At 36.5% G+C, this 27960-nt stretch overlaps 2 protein-coding genes across 7 annotated transcripts in view; one reads left to right on the plus strand and one right to left on the minus strand.

Moving 5' to 3' along the window:
- LOC111873443 (tRNA (uracil-5-)-methyltransferase homolog A) overlaps window positions 1-27960 on the minus strand; it is a 172754-nt gene that overhangs the window by 20896 nt on the left and 123898 nt on the right. Inside the window, exons 1-4 of one of the 4 annotated variants that reach the window (XM_023868166.2) lie at window positions 8036-8103; window positions 7818-7939; window positions 7328-7557; window positions 1674-1844 (exon numbers count right to left, since the gene is read on the minus strand). In XM_023868166.2, the coding sequence (XP_023723934.1) occupies window positions 1674-1844; window positions 7328-7531 (375 nt within the window). In that variant the 5' untranslated portion in view covers window positions 7532-7557; window positions 7818-7939; window positions 8036-8103. The other 3 variants (XM_023868168.2, XM_023868169.2, XM_023868167.2) reach the window with 3 other exon arrangements.
- On the plus strand, window positions 8217-21144 carry LOC111873447 (lysophospholipase D GDPD1). Of its 3 annotated transcripts, none has more exons than XM_023868180.2 (7): window positions 8217-8302; window positions 8681-8723; window positions 9198-9379; window positions 12408-12628; window positions 15030-15163; window positions 16986-17106; window positions 19706-21144. In XM_023868180.2, exons 2-7 carry the CDS (start codon window positions 8707-8709, stop codon window positions 19832-19834), a joined length of 804 nt encoding a protein of 267 aa, XP_023723948.1. In that variant the 5' UTR covers window positions 8217-8302; window positions 8681-8706; the 3' UTR covers window positions 19835-21144. The 3 variants fall into 3 exon arrangements, with proteins under 3 accessions (XP_023723948.1, XP_023723946.1, XP_023723947.1); XM_023868178.2 differs by lacking the exon at window positions 8217-8302 and adding an exon at window positions 8304-8463 and having other exon boundaries at window positions 16989-17106; XM_023868179.2 differs by lacking the exon at window positions 8217-8302 and adding an exon at window positions 8474-8566.

Raw genomic sequence — 27960 nt, forward strand, 5'->3', positions numbered from 1 at the left:
GAGAGAGTGCTCCAACAGAGGATGATAGACGTGACTCGCGTAATGAAACACGACGTAGGAAAGAAATATGCTGTACAGTTTTAGTATTTTAACACTTGACATTTGTCAGTATATATGATAAATATATATTTTAGTTATTTTAGTATGTAAAGACAAGGCATGCAATGAATTAGTTTGTCGTGGATTGGATCAGCACCTGAAGATGGCACATTGGTGCCGAAACATGTAGTGAGAGTGAAAGGAGGGGATAAATAAATGTATGCACTAGAAGACGGATAAAATAAATCATGGACATGACTAATGTGTTGAATCAAATCCGCTCTATCACTCAGACACTGTGGCTGACTTCTAAACAGCAGATCACAGTACTGACCTGGGTCATCATATCCTGCTGAAGAACATCAACATCTGGCTAAGAAGCCCAGGCACAAAGGTCAGCTCTTGGAGAAAGTGACAGATCAAGCTCCACCCCAACAATATCAGTAGAGAAGACATTCTCTCTAAGTATATCATGGAGACACCTCATCCACTCCATGAAGGAAAGGAAAATCCTTTCCAAGAGCAAACCAGTTACTTCCTCATAAATGATGCTCCTCTACCTGGTGCCTTCATGGAACAAAAAGGACGGTTTCGCCGTTTTCTATCCACTGGGGCCTTGAAAAGGAACATTATCTTCCCCTTCTCAATTTCAAATATCTCACCTGTGTGAAAAAACTGTGACCCTGAAAAGGGCCAATTCTGTCCCACTATTCAAGTTCCCACCTTGACAATAAACTAGCATGCTCCTCATAAGGGCCATTTTAAGTCCATTTTTGTCAGTTTAACCCCACAAGACAGAAGCAGATTCCTTCATGTCCTCTTCCTGGGTCTCGTGACCATCCTCCCTTAACTTCTCTATATAACTAAGCCTATTTCTAAACTTATACCTTTCAACCTTGAACATGGAGGCAGCATGTTCCTCCAAAACACCTGTACATGTAAACAAAACTATGTGGCATCACAATTAAGAAGATCACAATCTTAAATAACAGAACTGTGTCCTATTACCAAATCAACATGTGGACACAGTGAAAAGTATTACAAAAACATTACATAACACCAATAGATTTATTTGTTGATGTTACATATTATGTCTTTGGCCTAGCCTATCATAATTTCAATATGGTTGCAAGGCCATGGCACTGTGCCACTTAGAAGACCACAGACCTGTAGTCTCAAAGAGAATCTATGCACCCTTGAGGAATAATACAGTCCCTAGCTGTCAGAACTTGTGGTCAAATGAGAATATAAATACTACTTATGTCAAATTTAACTTTAAACATTCACATAAGGTATATTTACATACTCAAATAATAAACTGTTAACGATGTTGCCTGCCCAAGCTTGTCCTTTCAAACTTGTAAAGAGACCATTTACATAATTATGAAATAAACAGACTGCAAATTACAAACATAGTTAATGACTACAAAATGATAGGTTAAATGAGAGATAACATATACAGGGTATAAAAGACAACAGAATTCCTGAGGTAGCTTCCACACGAGGAGAGCAAGATATGGAAAGTCTAGAAGGAAATGGAAAGATCACTCTAACAGCATAAAGTCCAATACTGAACGAACTCAGAAAATCAAAGATGGGGTAACCAAACCCCAAAAGAAAATAGATATACTTACACTGCAAGTTAAAGTTTTCTTTCTCCATGTGTATTTGTGAAGGACCTTCATTGCTTTCTGCTGTTCCTCAGCAGTTCCAAATGTCAAATGGAGCCATGGATTGCCTCTTTTAGGTGATCGAATGTAGCTCAGCGCCAAACCAAGCTCCTCTTTGACCAATTTTTTGAATTCCTGTATTAAGAATGTTATTTATGGACTGTTTCCAAAGTTTTCTAGCAATGCTACAGCAAACCCAGAGGTACAATGAAATAGAATTTGGAGATATATGTGACACCTGTGACCTACTGAAAGGTACTGTAATCCATTTATCTCACGAAACTAAGTAACACAACAAAAAACCTCAGTATAGTTACCTCTACAACAAATATGCAAAGTGAGTACTCCCTGCATACAGGTCAGATGGATTACTGCACAACTAAGTTAATTAATTAAGCACTATGCCATGAACACACATGGGGGAATGGAGGTATAGCGCCACAATTCTTGACCTCAGCACCAGATGGAAGCGATCAGCTTCACGCCCCGGTACCTTTATCCCTGAGGAAATTGCTCCCAGTACCCACTGGAGTGGAATTTTTTGTGACTTAGAAAAGGCTTTTGATTGTGTTAGCCATGAAATATTATTAAACAAATTAAGGTACTATGGAATAAAGGATAAACAATATAATCTATTTGCATCATATCTTTTAAATAGAAAACAGAGAACTGAAATTTTTAATGGACTAGACAGGAGCAAAGTAAACTCAAGGTGGGATAAAATAACCAGTGGTGTCCCACAAGGATCCATTCTTGGACCACTGCTGTTCATAATATATATTAATGATTTACCAAAGCTATTGGAGGTGATGCGTACACCCTACTTTTTGCTGATGATGCCTGTGTGTTAATTTCTCACGCAAATACAATAAAATTCAAAACTAAAATAAATGAAGTACACAGGATTTTGGATGATTGGTTTAAAAAGAATTTAATGTCTCTCAATATAATAAAAATACACTACATAAACTTCACTGCAAGAACTAGGTGTGATAGGGATTTGGGAGAACTTGGTGCTACTATAACATGTGCTAATTACACTAAATTTCTTGGCCTGAAAATCCAAAATGACATAACTTGGGATGGTCATATACAAGACATAATAAAGAAACTGAACAAAGCCTGCTATATAATAAGAAATGTAAAACAAACAGTCTCCATGAAAACATCAAGAAGTGTTTACTTCTCACATTTCCATTCTGTCATGTCCTACGGTATAATGTTCTGGGGTAACTCGTCTCATGCTGAAAGAGTATTCAAGCTACAAAACAGAGCTGTAAGAATAATGAAAGGATGTGGTTTTAGAGATTGGTGTAGAGAACATATTAAAGATATGTATATATTTCCATTAAGATCACAATACATATACTCCTTGATGATGTTTATTGTAAAAAACAGAGAAATATTTGATACAAACAAAGCTCACTATGAAATTAATACCAGACACATTATGGACATACACATGACCCAAGTAAATTTGGCGATATATGGAAATGGGGTGTATCATATGGCGGTAAGGATTTATAATGCACTTCCCAACTCACTCAAGCTAATTTCAAAGGATATAAAACAGTTTAAAGACAAATTAAAGGAACTTTTGTACTTTAATTCTTTTTATACATTGGATGAATTTTTTATGAGATGATGTTTTATGGTTATAATATATAATTATGGCAATATGGTAGTTGGATTAAAGTTTTTTTAGTATGAAACTTAACTATCTGACAAAACAGGTTTTATGTGATTAAGCCTTTTTAAATTGTACATATTATTACTTGCATTTCTTATTACCAATTATACTCAATTTGTTATCTTATACTGTCAATGTTTAGTTACAACTATTATCATTAATTAACCTTCAAGAGACGGGCCATTTAAATTCCCGTAATGGCAGCAGGGTGGAGTTAATTTAAATGTCCACCATTGTAGAGTATTAAAAATTGCAAGCATGTTACTGAAAATGCTGTGATTTCTATAATTTTTGTGATAAACGAACGAAATAAACGCTGCTTTTATCTAGAAAGAATATAGAATCAGATATTGTAATTTACAGATTTTAAAATCTGTAAAAATTGTTACGGATTCCAAAATTTTNCAAAAACTTTTTTTTTCCCAATTTTGAGTGTCTGTCCACAAATATGTATACAGTTTCTGCACAAAACGTTTCTGCAGTATAAATGCATGCTGCTGACATACTGTCTTACTATGTCTTATCTGGCAAAAGGGGAGGAAGTTTATGTTTGTATTGCACATTCTACAGTCAGCTGGAACCTTTCTGTATGCACAAGTGTGGGCAAAGTCTTATCGTACTTTGTCCTTCAGAAACTTTGCCTGTTTATATCTCGGACTAGCCACACAGAGGTACTGTTCTTGGAATATCCCCGCAATGCCTCCTTGCTTCCTCGCCACTTTCAGAGTCCTCTGTACCGCATTCTGAATCGGTGTCATTTATCAGCGGCCTCTCCATTTCGGCTTCTTACATGTGAAATGACGCCATGGTGGATAGTTGAAATTGCGATGTTTTATAAGTGTTACGATTAGAGGAGGCAACTCGACATCACTGGCCTACTTCCTCTAATACGAGACTGAGGTGTCGTGTGTGCTTTTCGCGTGGGAAATGGAATTACATCTGGACAAAGTGCATGAATTTTGACGTCGGACTCTGCATTCAGTTAGATGACGCAGGAGGGAAGACTGTCTACTTATAAAGCGGGTGCCCAAAAATAATGTAAGTAGAACAAGAATTTCTATCTTTAAATTAGATTTTAAAACACTGTGCAGACGCTTGGACTGCGCGTACCCATACGGTGTCGCACGGCCACTCGGCTATACTTTAAAGGTCTCCATATGGTATTGCTAGGCTCTCAAATGTTATATTAACATTCTAAACTATTCTTGTATTATAAACTGGTTTTTAGATAATTGCTTCAATGTATAAGCAAGATTTGTACATAATATTTTGACTGAATTTTTTATTCTAAACCTGTCAATGTTTTTACTGTTTTTAAGATTAATTCTTTTATGACTAATGGAAACCTTATCTATTATTTATTGTTTTTTGACAGCTACTTGATTGATAATCAAGATGTGATTAAGCTACTTGACGATTTCTATATCCAACTGGTTGTTTTTCGACCTTGAAAAGATCTTATGGAATGTGAATAAATGAATGAGAAGAGGCTGCGTGAGCCAGAGAGCCAGTCTGGACACTGTGGAGGAGCTAAAAATCTGTACAAAGTACTGAATATAACGAAACACTGAACATAAAATAGCTCAGTTAGTAAAGTGATTACCTATGGACTGAATGAATAGGAACCAATATCTGCTAGGATATGATTTCTTTACCACCATGTCCTGCCCAGCTCTGGAGTCCACTCAGTCTGCTACCTCACAGGTAAAACAGGTATCCCAAAAGACAATCTTAAAAACAGAGGTCCTCTATTTTTCCCGTGACGTATGGCACCTTACATTAATCCATTTATGAGAATACAACAACGGTGGCCTTACAATGGATAACAAGAGCATACAAATGATTCTTTAACAATGACATTCTATCCTATGTTAACTTCCTGTTTTATGTAGGTAGGCTGAAAAGTAATGCACACATGCTTGTAAAGCGCGAACGAAATGACCTTCAGAAGCGCACCAGGTGGCATGTGGAAGTAACATTCCCCCTCAATACGCATCCGCAGGTTTGAGGTCGTTGCGTTCATCCAGTGTATTTCGAGAAGCGGAAAGTATGGAGATGTGTTCCAGTGCTATGTCAACGCGAGTTAAACTCTGTGCTGTTATCGAATTTTTAACTGCTGAAAAAGTGACTCCTACTGAGATTCATCATCGTTTAAAGGCTGTTTATGGTGACGATGCTTTTGATAGGTCTACTGTAAATCGATGGGTAATAAAATTTTGTAGTTGCTAGCCTGGAAAAGCCATAATTGTTGATGAAACACGCAGTGGACATCCGATCACTGCCACAGACAATAATCATCGCAAACTCAACGATTTGATTCAAAATGACCGGCGAATCACTCAAAAGCGTATCGCAAACCATGTTAGAATATCCAAGGAACATGTCGGCTTCATTATTGAACAATTGGGATACCGTAAAATCTGTGCACGATGGGTACCATGCCGTCTCACAGACGAGAACAAACAGCGTCGATTGGAATGCTGCAAGCAACTTTTGCAGCGCTACCATGATGAAGGAGACAACTTTCTTTTGAATATTGTGACAGGGGACGAGTCATGGGTCCATCGTTACGACCCGGAAGAGAAAAGACAGAGCGCTGAATATCGACATCCGTCTTCTCCTCAGGTGAAAAAGTTCAAAACACAACCATCCGCCAAAAAACTTCTTTTGACTGTGTTTTGAGATGCTCATCGAGTTTATGTGACCGATTTTCTGGAACGAGGGGAAACGGTACATTCTTCACAGTACATACAGACTCTAAAACACCTCCGGCGTTGAGTTTGTCATGTTAGAGGCAGCCTGGCGCCAATAATCTTGCAACATGACAACGCTCGTCCACACATCTCGTGCACAACTGAAGAGGCTCTGCGAAACCTGAAGTTTGAACCGATTCCACACCCTCCTTATTCCCCCGATCTTGCGCCTTGCAATTTTTATTTTTTCCCTCTACTCAAGAGAGACCTCAAGGGTAATCATTACACCTTGGACGATGAGGTGAAGGCAGCTATCAAGTCCTGGATTTGAGAAAAGTCAGAAGAATTTTTCAGTGACGGAATGAAAAAACTTGTTACACGTTGGGAGAAATGTGTTAGCCTTAACGGTGACTATGTCGAAAAATAAATATATGCTTTTGAAACTTAAGAATTGTACTTTAATGTACTTTTTGCCCGATCTTGCTATTTGTTTTTGTTCGCGCTCTATAAGCATGTGTGCATTACTTTTCAGCCTACCCACGTACATTAACAATACTTACAAACTAAGAATCATGACACAAAAATTTAAGGGGAACATTTTAATAAGAACTGTTGCACTCATTTATTTATGAGAGCTCTTCCTGTAGCCAATGCAGTAAATGGGACTAATATCTTAACAAATGCAGTTTACTCAGTTATCCAGCAAATACTGTGCCAGAGAACCATTCAGATTCATGAGTTTAATTTTAAAAGTAACATGTTCCTTATATGTCCCCAACACCCTTCCACATTGTTATTTACTGTGATACATACATGCAACATAACCTCCATCCTTCTAGCTAAATGTGATTTTGACTCCCAACACATTACACAATTCCAGCCTTTCTCATATATGCGAAGATAAAGTTGTTTCTCTGCTTAACTAATTAAGCACTATGCCATGAAGCATATGGGGGAGTGGATGTATAGATCTACACTTTCTTGACCTCGGCATTTTCTTTTTAGATTTTTTATAGAAAAATATTAATACTGTCATGACTGTGTGTCAGACATGAGAAAAATCAATATCTTCATAAACTGCATAATTATGGATATACATTTAAAGCATTTATAATATTAAAATGTGCAGTAACACCTGGTTTTGTAAGGAGGGCTAAGGACTTCACAGATACCAAAAATCCTCCACAGTACCACAAAGACTGAAATAAATCTATAATTACTTCGACTGTACTTACCCCTAATGGATAAAACCTTGGGAGACCACTAACTTTTACTTTAAAAATCCCAGATTTTGCTGCTCCTTGCTCTTCCCCATTAACTTTTTCGTCGCCGTTCATTGTAGTATCTTCTGGTTCCTGTTTCAATTCAGTCCGGTCTCCATCAATGTCCACCTCCATTGCTTCCTGCTGAGGTGCTTCATTAGTCATTTCTGAACTCATGTCTTATACCTTACCAGCACGTAAATCTGAAAAAGGCAAAGATGTGGTTTTCCTATCTCTATTATGTGAAATTAATCGACAGTGTCAATGGCATCAGTAATTTCTTAGCTAGGTTAGGTTTTGACAGCAAATCCAATTTCTTTGTCTTTCAGTCGCCGGCTTGCTTTAATCTTAAAACTACGTAACTAAATATGAACAAAAGAAATGCATATTACACATACACATTACAGCAACCCACTTATACTTTTCTGTTTTACATTTACTATTTAAATAGACTAATATTTACTTTTAATTGCTTGTACCACTCCGAATTCCTTGCCACTGACTTTTCGTACACTACCACCGCCACCGCCCGACCAAGTGGGAGCGCTGATGTCTGGCGTATCAGAAGTGACCACAAATATCGATCTGATTAAAAATTGTATTTCTATAGCAAATGTTATCATTCGAAATACACTATAATTTATTCCAGTAAAAGAAATAAGCATTTACAAAAAAACATACCTGTGGCCGAACGCGCTTCTTTCTTCTTGTAAATCTTTCTTTTTTCTGGAAGAAATCGTACGCATGCGCAAAATCTCATTCAATTCGACTTCGGCACTCGCTTACTCGCTTACCTCGCTCATCTCATAACTGCTAATAACCGCTCACGCCCTCTCGTATCGCTCGTATCTGTGCTCGTGCCCTTGGATATGGAATATGGTTGACATATGCGCTGAGGACAACTGTAGGCGCTGTAGGCGCAAGAAGAGGGCAGGAAATTAGAAAGCGGTTAAAACACGGAATATTTATGTGCAGCATTGTGATAATGATGTTCTTTGCAATATTAGGGGGTTACGTCCTCACATCAGTTCTCTTTTTCAAATATCCTAACTTCATACACAAAAGAAAACAGCTAAAATTTAAATGTCGCCACATAAGTCACCGGGGTGGTGAGTCTGTTATGGTTATGAATGTAAATATTGCAGAACATGACATGGAAACATGTATTGCAGCAGATCATCTCAAGATCGCAGCATTAAGAGTGTTGGCGATGTAAGGCAGTTATTAAAATTGCACAGAACAATGTTAAGGATGAAGGCATGCAAACAAAGTATAAAACAATCCATCTGCAATTTCAGTTAGTAATTTGCGTTTTTATTTTTGCAGGAGCTGGAGAAAACTATGAAAATACCATGATAGCATTTCAGCGGTATGTTGTTTCAAGTTTGTTACCAATACATTATCTTATAAATGCTTTTCAATGTAGAAGAGTTCAGAAGGGTGTGTAAACATCATCCTCTGTCACATGTCAGTTTCTTTTACAGTACCCATGATGTGCAGTCGATTTAATTTGAGCCTTTTATATTACAATTAATCATTCTTAGGATGGTAGTTGTGAATTTAAAATATCTCTGTGGTTACACTGAGCTTGCATTTCCTCACTCATGTTGTGGTTAACCTTTATCATCACACTGAGCGTGTATTTCCTCACTCATTTGTTAACCTTAAGCATCCATGTATCTTACAGCTGTGGCTTCTTCTGCAAGTCTAGGGTATAAATCCCATTGCAACCAAAGTTTCAATCTGGCAGCCAATGCTTTGTTAGGTGGAGATTTAAATCCAATTGTTAAAGGTTGTCTACTGTAACTTACAGAATTTAATAAGCATTTTGTTTTTGTTTCAGTGCTCTAGAGCTTGGAACAGATATGCTGGAACTTGACTGCCATATAACAAGAGATGGACATGTTGTCGTTTCTCATGATCACAATCTAATGAGGAGCACTGGTTCTGATTCTGATATTTCACAGCTTAACTATAATGATATGCCTCTTCTAAAGCCTGAACTTCCTCTTGACTTTGATCCTGGTAATGGTAACACTCTGATTATTTCAGATGTACTGTAATTTACTTTTTTGTTTTGATAAGTTTTGAACTTTGAAAGTTCATAGAAGCCAAGCGAATGGTACATAGAATTTAAACTTTACAGGTCATACATGGCATTACTGCAGTGGCACAGAAGTGTATTCCAGCTGGTTGGGTATTATAGTACAGTTATGCCTGAGTAACAATCCAGCTGCCAACCCTGTAGTACCTGGATATTTTAAATCTCTTCACAAATGATGCACTTTAAATAGATACACAAGTAAAGAAATATATGGAGGATCTTTACTTTCTTGACCGGTTCCATGGCTCTGTTCTTTACAGTGACTGGGGCGCCACTTATTGCAAGGCACATACTAATTTTGTTGATGAATCAGTATGCCTGACGGCTGATAACATTCGGAATGAAGTAGTTTTCAATTTACAGATCACAGGAGGGGTTGAAAATGCTGTCCTTCTACATGTAGATATCTTTCATAATTAATTGTTTCGTTAAAAAACACAGGTTCAACAATCCTTGCACTTAACAGCACACCAGACAAACTTTCACTGGATGGAGCAGGACTTCATGGGTTAGATGTGGATTCTTTGTACACCAGTAGCAGTTATTTTGTGCATTTATGTATCCCTGCAAGAGAACCCATGCTTCATCAGAAAAGAACGTCAGTTCGGGATCAATCTCATCTTCAGTGACAGACTGTAGTAAGCAAATGCAGAAATGAACCATGCTAGCTGGATCGCATGACTGCAGGGTGTAGATTACTGTTGTTTTATAGGTTGTAAGCTTCAGCAATTGTGTTGCTCTTCTTGTGCTAAACTTTGATGCTTCAGTCTCTTAAGCTAGATGTTTCAGTGATTTTCTAGGCATATGTTTAAGTCTGGCCCATATGTTATGTAACTTCTCAGTAAGCACTTGATGTTTATGTTTTTGATTCTTGTCTGTTAAGGGTCCCATTGTTCTTAGTTTATTCACCAAATTGTGAATTGTTTGTTGGGAATTTTTTCATCACAAAATTTCCTTTGAAATATTTGCCGACACTTTCCAGCAGATCCATATTTCACACAGGTGTCATACAGAAATACACATTGCTCTAAAGTATACCATACCATCACGTACTACACTGCTCACTAACTGTAGCTGAGATCAAATGGCTCATGGAACTGAGAACTGCTGACAAATCATAACCAAACTCCCACACATGAACCGCACCACTCACTGTGAAGCATAATGCTATCAAGTGGCCCACAAGTTAATTATTTCCCTTCATCCCAACCGTTATTGGCCATCAGGTATGCTGATTTCTTGGGCAGAATTTGTATGCACCTCACAGACGGAGGTGCACAAGTTGCAGTGAAGTGCAGAGCCGTGAACTGGACAGCAAAGTTGAAAATTCTCTGTATTTAGTAAATATTTAAATGAAGGTATCCAAAATAAATTAACTTACATTTTTTATGATAAAGCTACTCTTCACTTTAAGAGTAAATTATGAAGATATTGCCAAATTTCATTACCATTCTTATAGGGTGAATTCCCCATTATCTGGAACATACTGGGAATCGGGTATGCTGGTTTCATGAGAAAAATATTCTGGAATCCCAGTACTAATTCAAAACAGCATGGTTTTTACTTTATCTCTTGCGTGAGAGTTTTCCTAGGCCACATAGTGGTTTGATTGGAGAAAGATTTCAGATACTGTGCAGTCAGTCACAAATTCATCTAGCTCCCACTGTACTGGCACCTTACTGTGTGAGGTAGTACCGCTAGTGGCTACTGGGAGAACTTCCACTTGAGGGGTGGATGTATGCACATTACAAATTTAGTTTTGAATAACTTCATGAAAATTGTAAATCTTATTTGACATTTTTGCTGGTTGTGTGAAAATTCCAGATTTTTTGATATCGGATAGCTGGGAGTTTACTGTATATATGTTGAGTTTCATTATTTACTGTACCATAATTTGGGACCTTTCATTCATTCTGTAATTTAGTCATGTCACAGTGTTCTCACATTTTAAATGATATGTAATTCAGGAATACAATGGGTACTGACTGGTAAAAGTTGTATGCAATGTAGAGAGATGAATGTTTTGTTTTAAAAAAGGTCTGATCATGATGGTATATCTTTATGATGTGCAGAGTATTGAAACCAAATGTAAGATAACCTGTTGTTCCATACTAATTCCTGGTACCTCCATAAAAAGTTTAAATTCATGCATTGAAAGTTTCCCTTTGAATGTTTTCCTGTGGTCGTTCAGCTGTGTGAGAACTATATCTGTAAGCATTTTGCTTTGCATTTCTCCAAATGGGTTGAGGTCAGGGAACCATGTTGGCTTTGTCTGGGTCAATAGGAACGATGAAAATTGGATAGTGAGAAAGCTTAAAAGCCCTAAGGGATATTTTTTCATTATTCCATGGTCACTAATCCTGTTGGCCTGAACAGTGTTCTATCTCCTCTGACTTTCCCTATTGTTTTTAGTGACCACTATTCTATCACTTTGTATTACTTGACTGCATCTTTACATCAGTCATTTTGACCCCGAAGATGGGGGCACCATGTTCCTCTGAAATATTGGCAACATGGTGTCATCACCCAGAAACAGGATTAATGTCATCACTGAATCACTGTAAAGGTATAAAATCAGTAATTACAAAGTGGACACTAGTATCATCTTACAGAACCACTTTTTGCATAGGTATTATACATGAACACACATTGTTCCAATATGGCATTTTGACACTGGAGATAACACCGTGTACAGTAATGGGAGTTAAAACATTGTGAGCCATGGGAAGTATAATTGGGCTGATGCATAACACATAAACTTGCTTCACAGTTTTAGTGTTTAAAAATCTTGCTTTCCAACATGAAGAATCTTCTTTGGAAGATAATTTAGACACTGTGTATCTTTCATATTGACATAAGTGTTATGTTTACAAGTTTCCAGTAGCAATATAGAAAGTCTTTCAGATATTTGTTTGAATAAATATAAATATGTTTACTGTCTTTCTGCAGGTAAAACATTTGTTGGTTCAGGAAAACCAGAGGAACGAAGGTTCACCCTATTGGAAGATGTTTTTAAAAAATTTCCAGAGGTTCCCATCAACATAGATATTAAAGTTGATAATGACTTGCTAATTAAGAAAGTTTCCAATCTTATTACCAAATACAACCGTGAAGAATATACAGTGTGGGGAAATTTCAATGACATAGTTACTAGGAAATGTTATGCTGAAGTAAGTACCTCAGAAATGAATAGTTGAGTCTTCATGTTTATAGTAAAAAGTGGGAAGGACTTGTGTTGCATACTTTCCTCCATATGCTTCATTATACATATGTGTGGTGTGACACAAGAACTGTGATCAAATAATTCAGTTTAGTGATTCATTTTTAGTTTGGGTGTGTAATTTCCACTAGTACAACTTCTGACTGCATTCTAGTTAGTGATTCGGAGGTGCCACATGCCCTAGCCAAATGCTACTTCGTATTACTGGGACTCTTTGTGGCAACTTTTCAGTGTAATAAGGAGTTCTGAGAAGAAATTATGATGCCTACTTTATTTTAAATGCTTCCACCTAAATGGGAAGATGAACACATGCTATAAATTATTAATTACAAAACTGAGTGTCTATTTCTGCGCATAATTAATCACCTTTAGTGTATACTTCTACCACATTGTAATTTTGCTGGAACAATAACTGTATTATAGCAAGATAAATCACTGAAACTAACAGTTTTTTAATGTTATGTATCTGGAAAAATCTTACATCAAGTGATAGCATTTTTCCAGTTCTTCTATCATAACAAGCAATTCCTAGCCGGCAGAAAATTCTTTTCCACAATGTTCTGCATCAACTGTACTTTACAGGTTTAGTTTCCTAGCAGTTTGTAGCTGGTGCTAAACGTGCTGTTGAACCACATTAAACTTGCCTGTCCCTTGTCTGGTAGAGAAAACTCCACATTCCAGAATCTGATATTCAGTACAATTGAGGCTAAAATGCTTAGCACATGTGTGCACAATGTTTTTAATACACTATCAGAAACCACTGGATGACTTCTAAAAAAGTTATATAGCCAGAGTAGAGGATTATATTTTTAGAATCGCGTTTAACATGACTTGATTTCAAGCTTAAGTCCCCTTCAAATTTTAGGCAGGCCTTTCACATGTTTTCTTTGCTCTTCAGTGCAGTAACTTGTTTCATTTTGTATTGTTTTGCTTGACTAATGAATGAGAGCTGGAAGTTTCTTTGTGTATGCTGTGCCCTAATTATGGCACTGAATGAAAGTGCTTAGATTTGAATAGGAACTTTGAAGCAATATGTCTGTGTAAAGTTGATGACTCATCGAAGTTCAAAGTAAAAAGATAGTGTGAAATGAATTTTTAACATCATTCATCGTATTGAAGGCAAACCCAAAGTATGAGAAAAAGCTCATACCACACCAGTTCAGAACAACTGAACAAGGCCAAGTCATTCATTTCAGACTCCTTTATAGACTGGAAACTTTTAAGTGTTCTGGAGTTTACAGTTTCAAAGCAAGGAAGAGTCCAGTGACTCTGCTATATTTACAACTGGCCCATAACTTGGTGTACATATTGAGTCAGTTTGACTTTGTGAGTTGGAGATTTGCAGCAAATGGTGGGTGAGACTTTGCTTGTAAAGGACAGCTCATAATAAATAATTGGTTATGTTTACATGGGTTTATGTAACTTTATCCTGTCAGTTTAGCTAATGCTAAATGTGATGAGAATGTTCAACTGTTCTAGTTATTATCATATCTACATGATAACCACTTCAAACAACTTATTACACAAATGTGTGGTAAATCAATTTTGGCATATTCATTCTGTTATTGCCTGTAGACAGCATTTTATATTCAGTACAGTTTTCCCATAAATATTAACAGTTTTTAAGGTAATTTCCCTTAAAGGGAACAAATTCCCCAGAATTGTTATGCTATGCATACATGTCTTAACCTTTTTTTTTCTTTGGCACTACGGCCCCAATTTGGGCCTAGGCCTACCTCTATGAAACTCTCCGTTTCACTTCGGTTTACTATATCTTAGACATTCGGTAGGACTCCTTGGGCAGGTGATCAGCTCGTTGCAAGGCCTCTACCTGTACACAAACACAAAAAAACGCACACCAAACATCCATGCCCTGAGTGAGATTCGAACCCACGATCTCGGCTTCCGAGCGAGCGAAGACAGTGCATGCCTTTGACCGCTTGGCTACCGTGACCGGCATGTCTTAACTTATACATTCAGTGATCCAAACCTTTTAACAGCAGTGGACCATAGTGAACATAAATATCAGTTTTGCAATCCATAAAGGAAGAATTTTTTTAATCAGATGAATAGCTATTAGTATTTCAAGGAATACCTTGTACTATGGAGTTGGTTATTATATGTTTTTTCTGTGATCTGATTGTGGTGAAATTAATACAGATGGGACTCCAGAAATCCTCATTCTTACTCATGAGTGTGTTAATAAACTGGTAGGAAGTATGTTGTGAGACTATGGGTCAGTGAATTTTGTAAATTTACTCATATATGCAGAATGTATTTCAGGAGCTCTGGAAATAAATGCTTAACTTTATTTCTGCTGTTAATAGAAGTAATTAATTTTTATTTTCCAGAACCCACGTGTTAATTTGCTCTTTTCCATGCGGCAAGTTGTGTATCTTGTGCTTCTAATGTACTCAGGACTCCTGCCATTTGTACCATTAAAAGAAACTCATCTGGAAGTATTCCTGCCATCAATTTATTTAAGGTAGATATGTTACCATGGCAGTTTGCAGTTACCACATGTTTACTTCAACTTTTGCTTCCATTACTACAGCAGTATAGTGTATCACCATATTCAAAGCAGCAGAGAGCATGGCCTTTGAATAATTTCACTGAATTAAGTGTTGCTGTTCTTATCAAGAACAAAAATGAGGTTAGACTTGAAAGGATTCTGACGATGGTGTATACTGTACTTCTTTTGGCTTATTTTGGACTTCACCCATCATCTGGTCTGTAAAAGACAAAAGACCACTGGACCAGTGATTGAGACTAGCTCTTTCTAACGGGCCCAACTGAGTAGGTTTATCCTTCCCTATCCACCTGAAGACGGAGACAGATCCCGTCTCCGAAATGTCGTGGTCTTTTGTCTTTTACATACCAGAGGATAGGTGAAGTTCAAAATAAGCCAAAAGAGGTACAAAAATGAGGTTATTTTCAGGAAGAGAAACATATTGATATAAAGGAGAACAATTAAAAAACTACACAATAAATAAGTCTATTTGAGTACAACAAGTTAACAGTTGAATACTTGCATAATATACAGATGAAAATATAATGGTAAGAACTCACACCTCAGATCAGAGTACTGCATATGTTGTGTAATTTTGTTAAAATATCTTTAATTAGGATATTCTCATGTTTGTGATTGTGGTTCCATGTCTAAAATAAATAATTATATAAATTGCATGCTTTTATTGGCTCATTGTCCAAGTTCATTGAGAAGGGTGTGACATGCAGCACACATAGTTAGATTAGACATGCACACTGAATTTTAGTAAAAAAAAAAACTTGTAGGACTCTTTTTAAGTTCTCACAGCAGTGGTTATGAAGAGTTCTACCTTCTGTCAAGACTTGACTGGTTGATGGGTGGATAATATGAAATGGATTGTAAGTAGGGTAGGAGGGTGTAAGCTGGATCCAGATTACTCAGGGTGGGTTCTAGTGGTGTGCTTTAAAGATTTAAAAGTGTTGATTCCTCAGTCTATTGACAGTTTTGAGAAGCTAACGGTTTTTCTTTGAATGCTGTGTGGGAAGCATTTGTACAATACCTGTTTGCTGTCTTACAAGTGAATTATTTTCTTTATAAACTTCCTCAGCCTACCTCTACTAGTGCTGAAGTCTTGGATTTCTATTTCTTCTGCACTTTCTAGTGCTGCCAGCTGATACATTTCACTTGAAACCACATAACCAAACTGCTATCTCTCATTTAAATAAGAAGAACATTTTTTCTACTTCTAGAAGTATCACTTTTTGTCTGTTCAAAGTCCACTCTTTCTTATTTTTATAGGAAAAGATTTTCTTTTTTCCTGCAGTCCCTTGCAACCTCCATTCACTTCAGACTTGTTGTAGTGGGGTTCTCCTCTTTGTTCTGCTTCTGTACCTTCTTTAACTTCACTACTTCTTCATCCCCTTGTCCTCCCACTTCATCTTATTCATTCTCTCCTCTTCCTTCATATCCTCCTCCACTTCCTCTAATTTATTGTAGGCAGTAAATGATTGCAGTCACTTTGTTTAGTTAATCTTCAACAGATGTAATTATCGTTGACCCAAGAACGTGTTATAATAGAAGATGTAATGTGGACGGCAATGATATATTTAGTAAAGTAAATAAAGATACTTGTACAGCACATGCAAAGATGTTGCCAAATCTGTTACTGTGTCTTGTATATGGATGCATGTAACATTTTATTCTTCCCAGATCAAACCCTTGAGTATTACTGATGTTTTCTCTTTTTTTTTTTTAATGAACATTTTTAGAGAAGAATATACATGTGGTATTTGGAGCAGTATGTTATGTTATATTTCAGCAGGAGAAAAACAAATCCAAATGCAGCCTTTCTTCCATTCCACTCATTTTTGGCAAGAACAGTGGACTGTCTGTTAATGAAGAAATCACTTTTTGAACATCTAAGTAAACGAGGCATTCAGGTAAGTTTTTAGCAGTTACTTCTTTTTAGTAGAATTTAACACTTGATGGTATAGCTTCAGAATTATAGTTTCTTTGTCACAAGAGCTCAGTAAAGTGACTGGCCATGGCCTGGATGATTGAATTTTGATTTCCAATAGAGGAAAAGTTAGAGTACGACTGGACAGGGGGGAGACAGGAAGTGTGCAGATTGGAAGAGGAGTTCGACAAGGATGCTGTTTATCACCAATTCTGTTCAACTTGTACAGCGAATGCCTTACCAAGGAAGCTCTGGATGGGCTCGGTGACTTCAAAATAGGAGGGCAAATTATTCAAACTGTGAAATATGCAGATGACCTTGTGTTAATGGCTAAGGAAGAAACTGTGCTACAGGGCATGATTGATAGACTAATTGAAATCGGAAGGTGCTATGGCATGGAAATGAATGTGGAGAAAACAAAAGTAATGAAAATTTCGAGACAACCAACCCCAGTCACAATAAAGATAGACCAAAAACAAGTGGAGAATGTGAAATGTTTTAAATATTTGGGTAGCTTGTTAACAGATGATGGAAGGTGTACTTGTGAAATTAAATCCAGGATTGCCATGGCAAAAGCTGCATTTAGCAAGAAGAAGAATCTTTTTACCAGCAAATTGGACTTAAATTTGAGGAAGAAACTAGTGAAATGCTACATTTGGAGCATAGCTCTGTATGGGGCTGAAACATGGACACTTAGGGCAGTAGATCAGAAACATCTGGAAAGTTTCGAAATGTGGTGTTGGAGAAGAATGGAGAAGATCAGTTGGACCGATTATGTGAGAAATGAAGAAGTGTTAATTAGAGTCAGTGAGCAGAGGAATATCCTACATGAAATAAGAAAACGGAAGGCTAATTGGATTGGTCATGTTTTACGCAGAAACTGCCTTCTAAAAGAAGCTATCGAAGGAAAGATAGATGGGCGGATAGAAGTGACAAGAAGACGAGGAAGAAGACGTAAGAAGATGCTGGATGACCTTGGGGACAGAAGAGGATACTGTCATTTGAAGGAGAAAGCTCTAGATCGCATTAAGTGGAGGAATTGTTTTGAAAGAGACTGTGGACCTGTCGTCTTGACAGATTACTGATGATGATGATGAGAGGAATTGGAATTCCTCTCTTTCCTACTGTGACAGGAACTAATAGACATGAAGGTAGTTGCACTGTAACTTGGATTACACTGTGTCCATGTGCAGAGATCTTGTGGCTGTGAAATGATTATAAATTTTTAAAATACATCTAGTTACAGCTTATTCCTTTCTTGTCTCTGCCTGGCAAAGGGTGAAGGAATTTATTTCTGGGGTGGTGGCACCCACAGGTTAGAATTCCCTTTGCTGTTACTGATATGGTGATAAGGAGATGATGGCCAGTAGAGGAACCCTGTAGCTTAATGGGATGTCATGACCATAATATGTCTGGTATTGCCCACATATATTAAGTTTTGGTCTTCTCAAGTATGGAATGGGGAAGGCATGCAGGGAAGTCAAAACCCAAGAACCTGAGGACAGCAGTCCAGTGCCTTACCCCTTAACCACAAGGCTACAAAAAAGACACTAAAGTAACTGTTTTATAAATGTCAAGTTGATATTAATTGCATTTAAAAATGTGTATTCCTTTTTCATGGTGAATAATGAATTTTTGCTACACCCAAAAAATTTCAAGAAACATCAGAACTTAAGCCAATGTGGCAGCCTCCCACATTGAAGCAAGCGCTAGTCAATCAGCATGGGCCACAGCAGCTCCAATGCCCACTGGGTCAGACACCACTAGTGACAGCATATAAAGATGCGGATCTCTGACACGCTAGTCAGTCGCAGCCATGCTTGCATTGAGACAACTTATCAGGAGTGCAGACAGCAACAGTGAGTCTCCTAGCAGCAGCTCCCATCAGCTGACTCAAGGAAGACTGGAAGGCTTGCAGTTGCCCAGCTGCTCACACAAGGGAGACTAGCTGGCTTGCAGTGAGCCAGCTGCCAATGCAAGGAAGACAGATGAACCAGCCCACTGCAGCCAGAGATTTGCCTGCATTTATTGGGTGTGCTCTGCCTTTGAGTTATGGCCCTTTTCAGGGCCTACAACACCTCACTGGTTACCGCACACTCTGCCTGCTTGCCCGCTCATCTGTATACTCTTCTAACAGCAATAAATAAATATTTGTTATAGATATTTCCATGGTTGTCTCTCTGTGCTACTGTACCCAACATTCCACACCTTCTACTGCTTCTAGTGACCATGTCACTGTCTGTAAATATTGAATAACTTAACTTTGTTTACTTTTAATTTATTTATTCCTTTTGTATTTTATTCTGTGTGTTCATTTTAATTGTTGTTTCTAATGAGTTACTGTTCATTATATTTATCATCCTTTACCATTTATTTATGTGCATATTAAAGCTGGTAACCATATTTATAATTATTACTATTAATTATTGTAGAATGATTTCCACTGAATTAATGACTCAACAAGGAATGCATCCACTTCATAAAGTGAGAAAATAGTGTATATGTGGTAGATATCACATTGCAGTTATTGTTTTATTGTTCTTTTTTAAAGCAGCAATTCCATGTGTCTTTTCTTCTTTCAGACATATTTATGGGTCCTGAATGATGATGATGAATTTAGAAAAGCATTTGAGCTGGGTGCTACTGGAGTAATGACAGACTATCCTTCCAGGCTTAAAAGATTTCTTATGGAGAATCCACAGTATCAATGATGAAATTAGAAGACAGTAATGGTGGAGTGTGATTCTGCTGTTACTGGTTTCACCAGCTTTTACTGATGTGCAACATATAACAGGTTTTTTCCAAGGTAGAAGATGGATTTCATTCATTTCATTTGCCAGAACAAGAGTTGCTGGAGGAAACTGGTTTGCTTTATATATTTTTCAGTGATTTGTTTCGGTGGTATAACACTTTTATAGACTTGGATATTTTGTCATTTTTCCCTATAGTAGAAAGATGGATCAGTTCTTATGACAAGAATCACTGATCTCACATTGCATCCAAGTGATGTGTTTTTTCCTCATTTTAAAATGGCAGGAACACATTCCAGCAGCTAAGAACAAATTATTCATTAATGTGAAAATGTATGTGAATGCATGATAAATTTGTATGTATCAGTGTGTGTTATTCTGTTTGATGTTATCAGTGAGACTGGTCTCATTTACATAGTTTACCCTTTAATATACTGAATTACATGTGTCCATGCTGAAGTTTTCTTTTACGAATATCACCATATCATTTGTATGTGATTTCCCCAGATTAGGACACAATTTATATGTACGTAAGCTGTACTCTTTGTGAGAATGAGCTGAGTTTTTGATGCATTTCTGGTCTCTCAGCATGGACATACACAAATATAAATGAAAATAATTAGGAGCAAAGTGTTGTTTTTCCAGAAGGTGAGGTTCAGTATTTCACTGTCCATTTGCGAGGCCCAGAATTGAATTCCAAGTGAGAAAGGTTGAAAATTAATTTTTTCTATCTAAAATTTCAGGAAATGCATGAAGGAAAATGCATTTTCTCATTAATTAATTTTTAATTCTAATGGTGATTAAGTTATAAACTGAAACAATCAGATATATCAGGAAACTGCATCTCTGTTCCTTCACCCCAACCAAATTTTTTAACAAATTTTGTTATATTTTGCACCTTAGCTGCAACAATCTGAAGAACAAAACAATAATATTTTGAGAGTTTCAATAAGTGTCAAATCAGATTCTGTGACAAGACAGGTTATTTTCCATTAAATCCAAATCAGAAGAAAATGGTATATTCAAGGTTTCAGTTTGGGTTTGATTGATTCTTATGAATTTAACTGTATCATGTGTTGCACACCCATGATGGTAGATGTTGGTTCAGCGGGTCACGAATTGCAATTTTTACGGTATAAATTCTGTTACCATTAAGTTTAAATCTAGCTGGCAGAACTGTAATAGTGGGAGATTTAAATCTGGATAGTAAAGGTTAGTAACAATTATTCGGTTGTGTGGGTTATGTAGTATCCAGTGGGATGATGATTGTGGTTGATGAACTGGAGAGGATATGGAACAAATTGTTGCAGCATAGTGTAAAATACATTTTCCCCAGAGGGTTTAGAGAAGACTAATGACTCATTATCTAGAATACAGCCAGTTGTTTCCATGTCAAAACTTGATCCCAGGTAAACATGAATACTAACCACTCATTTGTTACAGGTTAGATAAGTTCTGGGACTAGGTCTAAAGTATGCAGGGTTTTGGTGAGGAGCAGGAGATTAAGACATTCTGATATGGAAATTATACACTATATATAGCAACACGACAGTTAATGGAATCTTGATATTCTCCTTTGAGTGTTTGGACTTTTCTTGTTTGTGCTGAGTTTATTTCTATTCACAGAAAGGATTCAGTAGTATATTTTGATCATTTTAACCATCATTGAGTCCCCTAACTTTTTAAATGAAATCTGGGATATTGTCCTGGTTGTGGAAGTGACTCTCCTTAGGGAACAGAGGCAGGATGATCAGCAGGATTCTTGACAACGCATTGTAACGGATATAACTAAGATTACCACATGTCTTCTAATCAAGAGCAGAGGCAAAACACCCAATCCACATTCCTGCAACTGAAGCTGTCTAACACCACCATAGAACAGACTTGCTAGAATTAGAATTATTAATAAACTGTTGGAAGCAGCCTGGGCCTTTGATGAACAGTGATAGTGGATTTAATAGGCTTTATTCAAGTATTTGTATACCAAAGAAGAGAATAGTAATTAAAAATATATTTCCATAGAAATTCTAGAGGTGGCTGGAAAATCAAGTAAATGAAGAAATGTATTTCATTTTATCTTATAAACCATATTTGTATACTAAGTATACATTAAGCACAAACATATTTATTGTCTACATTCTCTTTTATATGTATATTGGTATTGTAGATTAACAGCCTGAATTACTTTGAAACTTCTTTGTTACATAAAAATGTTGATAAACTGCAACCAAACAGTGATGTGAGATAAAATATATTTATAACAAGATATGTGTGTAGGAGGACCTTTAAATGTATGTTACAAAAAAATATGACAGGATTACCCTTTGAAAACAGTGCAGAACATCTGATGAAGTTCACCTGGAGACAGCTTTATTTTGGCATTATTTCCATACATTTGGCAGTGAGCAGAACACCATTGAAAACACATATAACAAAATACAGAATGTGCTGTTGGAGAAGGTTCTGAAACTGATTCCATTTCTTTGCACATAACGCTACTCTTTAACTTGACCAAGATTGCTGAACATTCTTACATTTTTTTATTTGGCTTAAAGGGATACAAGTGGCATTAAACTGAAAAGCCCATCTTGCCAGCAAATAAAGTTTTAGAACACTCTTTAGTTATTCTTGTGTAAAAACAGGGCTTTGAACTATCCTTAAAGTAGTTATATTAACGCTGTCGATAAATTACACTGTTGGGATTATGGCTTCCAGTAGCTTACAATGCAGAATGCTTTCCCTACAATACGGTGGAAATGTTTACATTTCATTAAGCCATCTATCATATGCACTCAAATTCCCAAAATAACTTATGCTGCCATACGATGTGGTTTTAGTTTGTTTGTCTTTGCCCCATTCACACATTACTGTATTAAAAAAAAAAAGTAAAGCTATCCTTGTACCGGGCCGTGAAGGCCCATAGGGTTGTGAGACGTTGAGGGTCCCACATTATCTAGACACTTGGCTCAAAGATGGCAGTAATGTTGTCAGCCTTACGTGCCGGCCGCGCTTTACTCCCCAGGAAAATTATTTAATTAATTCCTGTTACTCATTTCTGTTAGAGGCTGAGTGAACCCCAGGGCCATAGTGCGGATTAGGTCAATTGAAAAAAATCCAATGACCTCATCGGGACTTGAACCCACACCTTCCAGCTTGTAGCATAGCCCCTCAACCAACTACGCCACTGACATTTCTCTATTAATGATATTAAATCGAATAAGGCACTCTTTTAGACAATGATGGCCACTTCTTATTCTGTTTATTGCGACGAGAGATTTTCTTTGAAACTTGAATCTCTGGAACCAAGGTCTTCCATTGTTTTGGTAGTAGCACTCAAAAGTTATTCCTTCCTTTTCCTGATTCCCTGTACCATTCTTCGGCTGATACTCTCAGTTTGATCTTCTAATAGCTCTTCAAGTCTGTGACAGGAATCAAGTATTGAGCATCTTCACCTCTCTGAATACTTCATGTTTCTTCAATGCCAGTAGTTCTTTTTTTTATTTTCAGAATTAATATTGAATGTGTTTTTGTTAGCGATCTCTCATTAAGGTACATGAGTACACTTCTCTACTAAAGTTGGAACGTATGTAAAATGATTCTCCTTGGGATTCACTAATTATCTCTTGTAAAGTTTTCAAAACAGTCATTGCCCCTCCAGTAAGTGCGATACTGATGCCTAATTTCTCTAGGTGCTGTCACATATCAGAAGCCCACAAATTCCTGGTTCCACATGTTAAATACAGTGCACAGTGATAATTAAAATAAAAGGATAAAGGAGAAAATGAGGCAGCACTGTTCAGCATCAGGAGGTTATGATTCACTTGCTTTGTGGCAGCTTTTATCTTGAAGATGGTGGGGATCATCTCTACTAATCGTCATTTGACAAACTGTGAATGAGTTTCCCTTAATTCTTTAATGACACCTTTTTGTGCAACCAGTGTAAAACGTTTGTAATTGTGTCATATTTGCTGAACATCCAATATTATTGTAATAAACCTGGCTTCCATTTTGTATAAAATTGAAGGGAACAAGTGTATACACAGTATTCATGAGGGTATGTTCCCATTTGAGGTCCAAGTTCCGTGATGCTTATGCTCTTTCCCCAGTCCAAGGGACAAACTAAAACTGAACAGAATATTGTGTGATGGTAAAGTTGTACATCACCACTCACTGACTGCTAGTTTTAACCAAGACTGCTGTCAGGTGGTGTAAGCTGCCTTGCAATTTTGAGGGTTGAATCATCTGACTATTATTACAATTAAAGATATGAACTAATTTAAATAATATGCCACGGATTTTGCTCTTTATAATCAGTATGTATAATAAACTGAAGAACACGTAAAGGATCGAGCCGGTATAGCAACTGGCTATGGGCACGATAATGGAGGGGTTGGAATTCGAGTCCCGGTAGGGCCCACCCAGTCTCGTATTCAGTGGGTACCAGGGGTGTGAAGCTTACCACTCACCTCCAACTAGTGCTGATGTCATGAAAATGTGGCTCTATACGTCCACTCCTCATATGCCTTCATAGCTTAGTGCTTAATTAAGCTCAGGGACAACTTTACCTTACCTTTTACATGTAATAGGATGAGACATACTACAAGACAAGAGACTTGAGTTCAACATTTTTACAACACAAGTGCTCTAAAGTAGGTTATGAGTAAGTTAAGACAGTTACCATAAATTTTATGAAATAATGACAGAATACCCCTGCAGACTACTTGGATGAACAGATGGGTTGTCTACAAGGGAAAAGGTTTATTTCATTGGGGTTAAAACAAATTAAAAAGAGATATTTAGAACTACATCATCATCAGAATCTTATCGTTGTGAATGGTGCAAGGGGATGAACACCATAAGAATAAGGGCAAAAATTCTGTCACCAGGGAAGAAAAATGTTTGCCAGTAAATAATAGCTGTGAAATAGACTTTTGAATTCAATGTAGGCCTAATCTTAACAGAGAACTCAGAATCAAAGCAACACACACACTTGAGTTGTTGGAACATGAATGACCATAAGGGTGAGAGTTCAAGCAAATAATAATGTCATTATAAACATATCTGTCAATCCGAACTTTTTGTTTCCAGTATTGATGCTTGTTGAAAAGTTACCGTGCTACCCCACCCCCTTCCCCCACCTAACATACATCTAAACTCACTGGAAGAAAACCACAGTTCACTCTCAACAACACAACCAAGCAGTACATCATTACAGGAGCAACAAAATCAAACCTCAACAAGTAATTATATAGACATGCACATTTAAGTACTTATGACTCTAATTTACATCAACGGTAATATCACAAACACCCCTTATCAGGAAACAGTAAAAACTAACATCACCATACTACCAACAGACAGGATCCAGAAACCTACCACAGAACATAAAAACCCAAGTAATGAAATACATAATTATCATTTGTTATGATATGTTTATCCCAGAAGATGGCTTTCTTCAATATATTTTTAGTTTACAGATAAACACTTCTATGCATTCTTGCACTTACATGACAAGATCAATTCCAATGGATACGTGACATGAGCAGTTTAATAACAATTAGTGACTCAACTTATTATTTAGGAATGCCAGATGATTGTCGAAAGATTGAAACATGTAGCATGGTAACATTTCAATAAACATCAGTGTTGAAAACGAAAAGTTGTGATTGATGGGTATAATGTATATTGGTGATACACACAACAGACTGCCTAACTTATGAATAAAAATAAATAATGAATGTAAGTGTTAAACTAATTGGGGTAAATTTTGTATTTTACAAAGTAAGTGGAGTGTCAGTTGACTTCTTCATCTAGTGCCAAGGTCAAGAATAGTGGGGGTATATCTCCACTTGCCCCTTACGTCTTCATGACGTAGTGCTTAATTGATTAAATTCAGGGACAACTTTATCTTTCACATTAGGTTTGGATTCACTTAACAACCATATCTGTATCAGACTTTTGGCTTCCTGTAATTGTTTACTTTGTGTAAAATGCATTAAATGACACTGGAATTTGTATGCAGTTTAATTAATTAATATGTGGTAAATTAAATTTAGCTACACTTTAGAACCTAGTTAATAGATGAATAGGTCGCAAGTTAATATTATGATCCCCACCACATAAATCCAACTCAAGCTGCCGTAGTACTGTTTGGTGGAAGATGTTGGCTGAGGTTCTGAGGTTCAGCTGTGGATGTTTTCAGTCTAGAAAACCCTAATTATGCATAATGAAAGGGGAGTATTCATTTTTCACATATGCTAATTGAACATTCATAAAATGAAGACTTAAGTGCGTCTTAGTTTTATGAACATAAATCAATTTACGTTATCTATATTAAAAATTGTATTTATATGAACATACTTTTAATGGAATTTTATATTATTTAGCACTATTTCTGATGAATTGATTTTTCTAGCCATCACTAGAATTACTGTCATGCACTTTATGAAGATATCAATCAATTGTTTTACAAATGTGTTGTAACAGCAAATTCAGGATGAGTAAAGTACATGGCAGCATGTGTGTATTATGCTACTCTAAGTCATAAGCTAACCCACAAATTTATAAATTTATATGTATTATGTCATAACTGTGACTATGATTCTAATTTGTTGTTTGTTATATTGGGTAAATTTTAAAAGTAGTAATATAAATGTTGTCCATATGTGTATCAAAACAGGCTTTAATTTTGTCATGAGATGTTATCAATGGTATTTCACCATTTGTTTGCTTATTTAAACCTCCTGTTACTCCATTATGGTACAGTTCCCATGCTCTTACATGGTACATCAGCATAAAGAGCAGAATATGTTGTATAATGTGCTTTTACTTTGAATGGTGCCACCCAGACAGAGTCATTTTTGTTTTGCAACTCTGGGCTGTAATGTATTACATTTCTTCTATACAATAGTAATGAAAGCAATTCATAATACACTTGATTTTTTTAATAACAATGTGTTCCCTCTCCCCCTTTCAGTAATTGTTGCCCTACTTCCTAAGGCTGCTTTCACATGCTCCAGTCTGTCAGTATCAGATGTCATTGTAAGAATGAGAAGGTGTCTCTTGTGTTGGCCTGTGAACATTTCTTTTTCACCAAAATGAAAGTGTGGAATTGAGGTTTTATTCAGCAAAGATGAGAAGCTTGATCAGATGGCTTATTTAGCAAATATGTTTAAATTGTTAAATAAATTGAACGTTATCAGGAAGATTACCATTTAAGTATCATCAGTTTGTTTGAAAACTTTAAGTTGTTACAAGTTAAATTGAATTTATAGATTTCAGAGCTCCATATGTTTTTATTCTTATAACCTGCATTGAAAAATGAAAGTGCATGACCTCTGAATAATAGATGTATCCTCAGAAATTGAGAGAAGAGTTATCATTATATTTTCCATATGTCAAATTAAATATTTCCTTTAATGAAAACATCCAATTTCAAGTTGAAGATGAGTCAGATATTGCACATGAAAAGCACATGATGCAATCTTCAAATTGGAGCTTTATGCACTACCAGTAACTCAGTTTTAAGTTTGTTGATTTGCAGAACAAAAAGATTTTAGACATAGTTTTGAAAATGCTTGCCATCTTTTAAGGTCCACGCAAGTCTGAAGTTCGGTCTGCAAGTTTGTCTCATATAAAATCTAGACACAGACATATATTACTGAGTGTGAAACAAAAGCTTCTGTGGACACTACACAATTCCAAAAATTAATAAACTAACAGAAATTACACAATATTTTATTTTTCTGTGAATAAATGTAATGTGTATATTTTTTCATGTTTTGCATTACTTAACTGATTCTTAGTAAATAGACTGTTTGCACATAAGAAGTTAATCAAGGAACACGCTCCCCATTGATCTTAATTTGAGAAGAGAAGGTACTGTATATGATGTTTCAGTATGTTTGGATTATTTTTATATCCTCAGAAAATATGTGCATTTGCTATTTTGTTAATATATAAATTTCAGAAACTTTTTTAAATGTGTGAAATTTTAGGTCCTTATGGCATTGACAATGAAAAGTATTATCTTCTGGAATGTAACATTGTTTAGTCTGGAAGAATTGTGCAAATATTTGAGAGAAATG

Source organism: Cryptotermes secundus, unplaced genomic scaffold, assembly GCF_002891405.2.
Source record: "Cryptotermes secundus unplaced genomic scaffold, Csec_1.0 scaffold333, whole genome shotgun sequence".
NCBI classification, from domain to species: Eukaryota; Metazoa; Arthropoda; class Insecta; order Blattodea; family Kalotermitidae; genus Cryptotermes; species Cryptotermes secundus.

Bases quoted from the DNA above. Each gene is read 5' to 3' on its own strand.
- LOC111873447 (XM_023868178.2), top strand. From the start codon at position 8,322: ATGTGCAGCATTGTGATAATGATGTTCTTTGCAATATTAGGGGGTTAC. The intron at 9,380-12,407 runs GTAATGGTAACA...GTCTTTCTGCAG, and splicing joins TCCTCTTGACTTTGATCCTG to GTAAAACATTTGTTGGTTCA. The intron at 15,164-16,988 runs GTAGATATGTTA...ATATTTCAGCAG, and splicing joins CTGCCATCAATTTATTTAAG to GAGAAAAACAAATCCAAATG.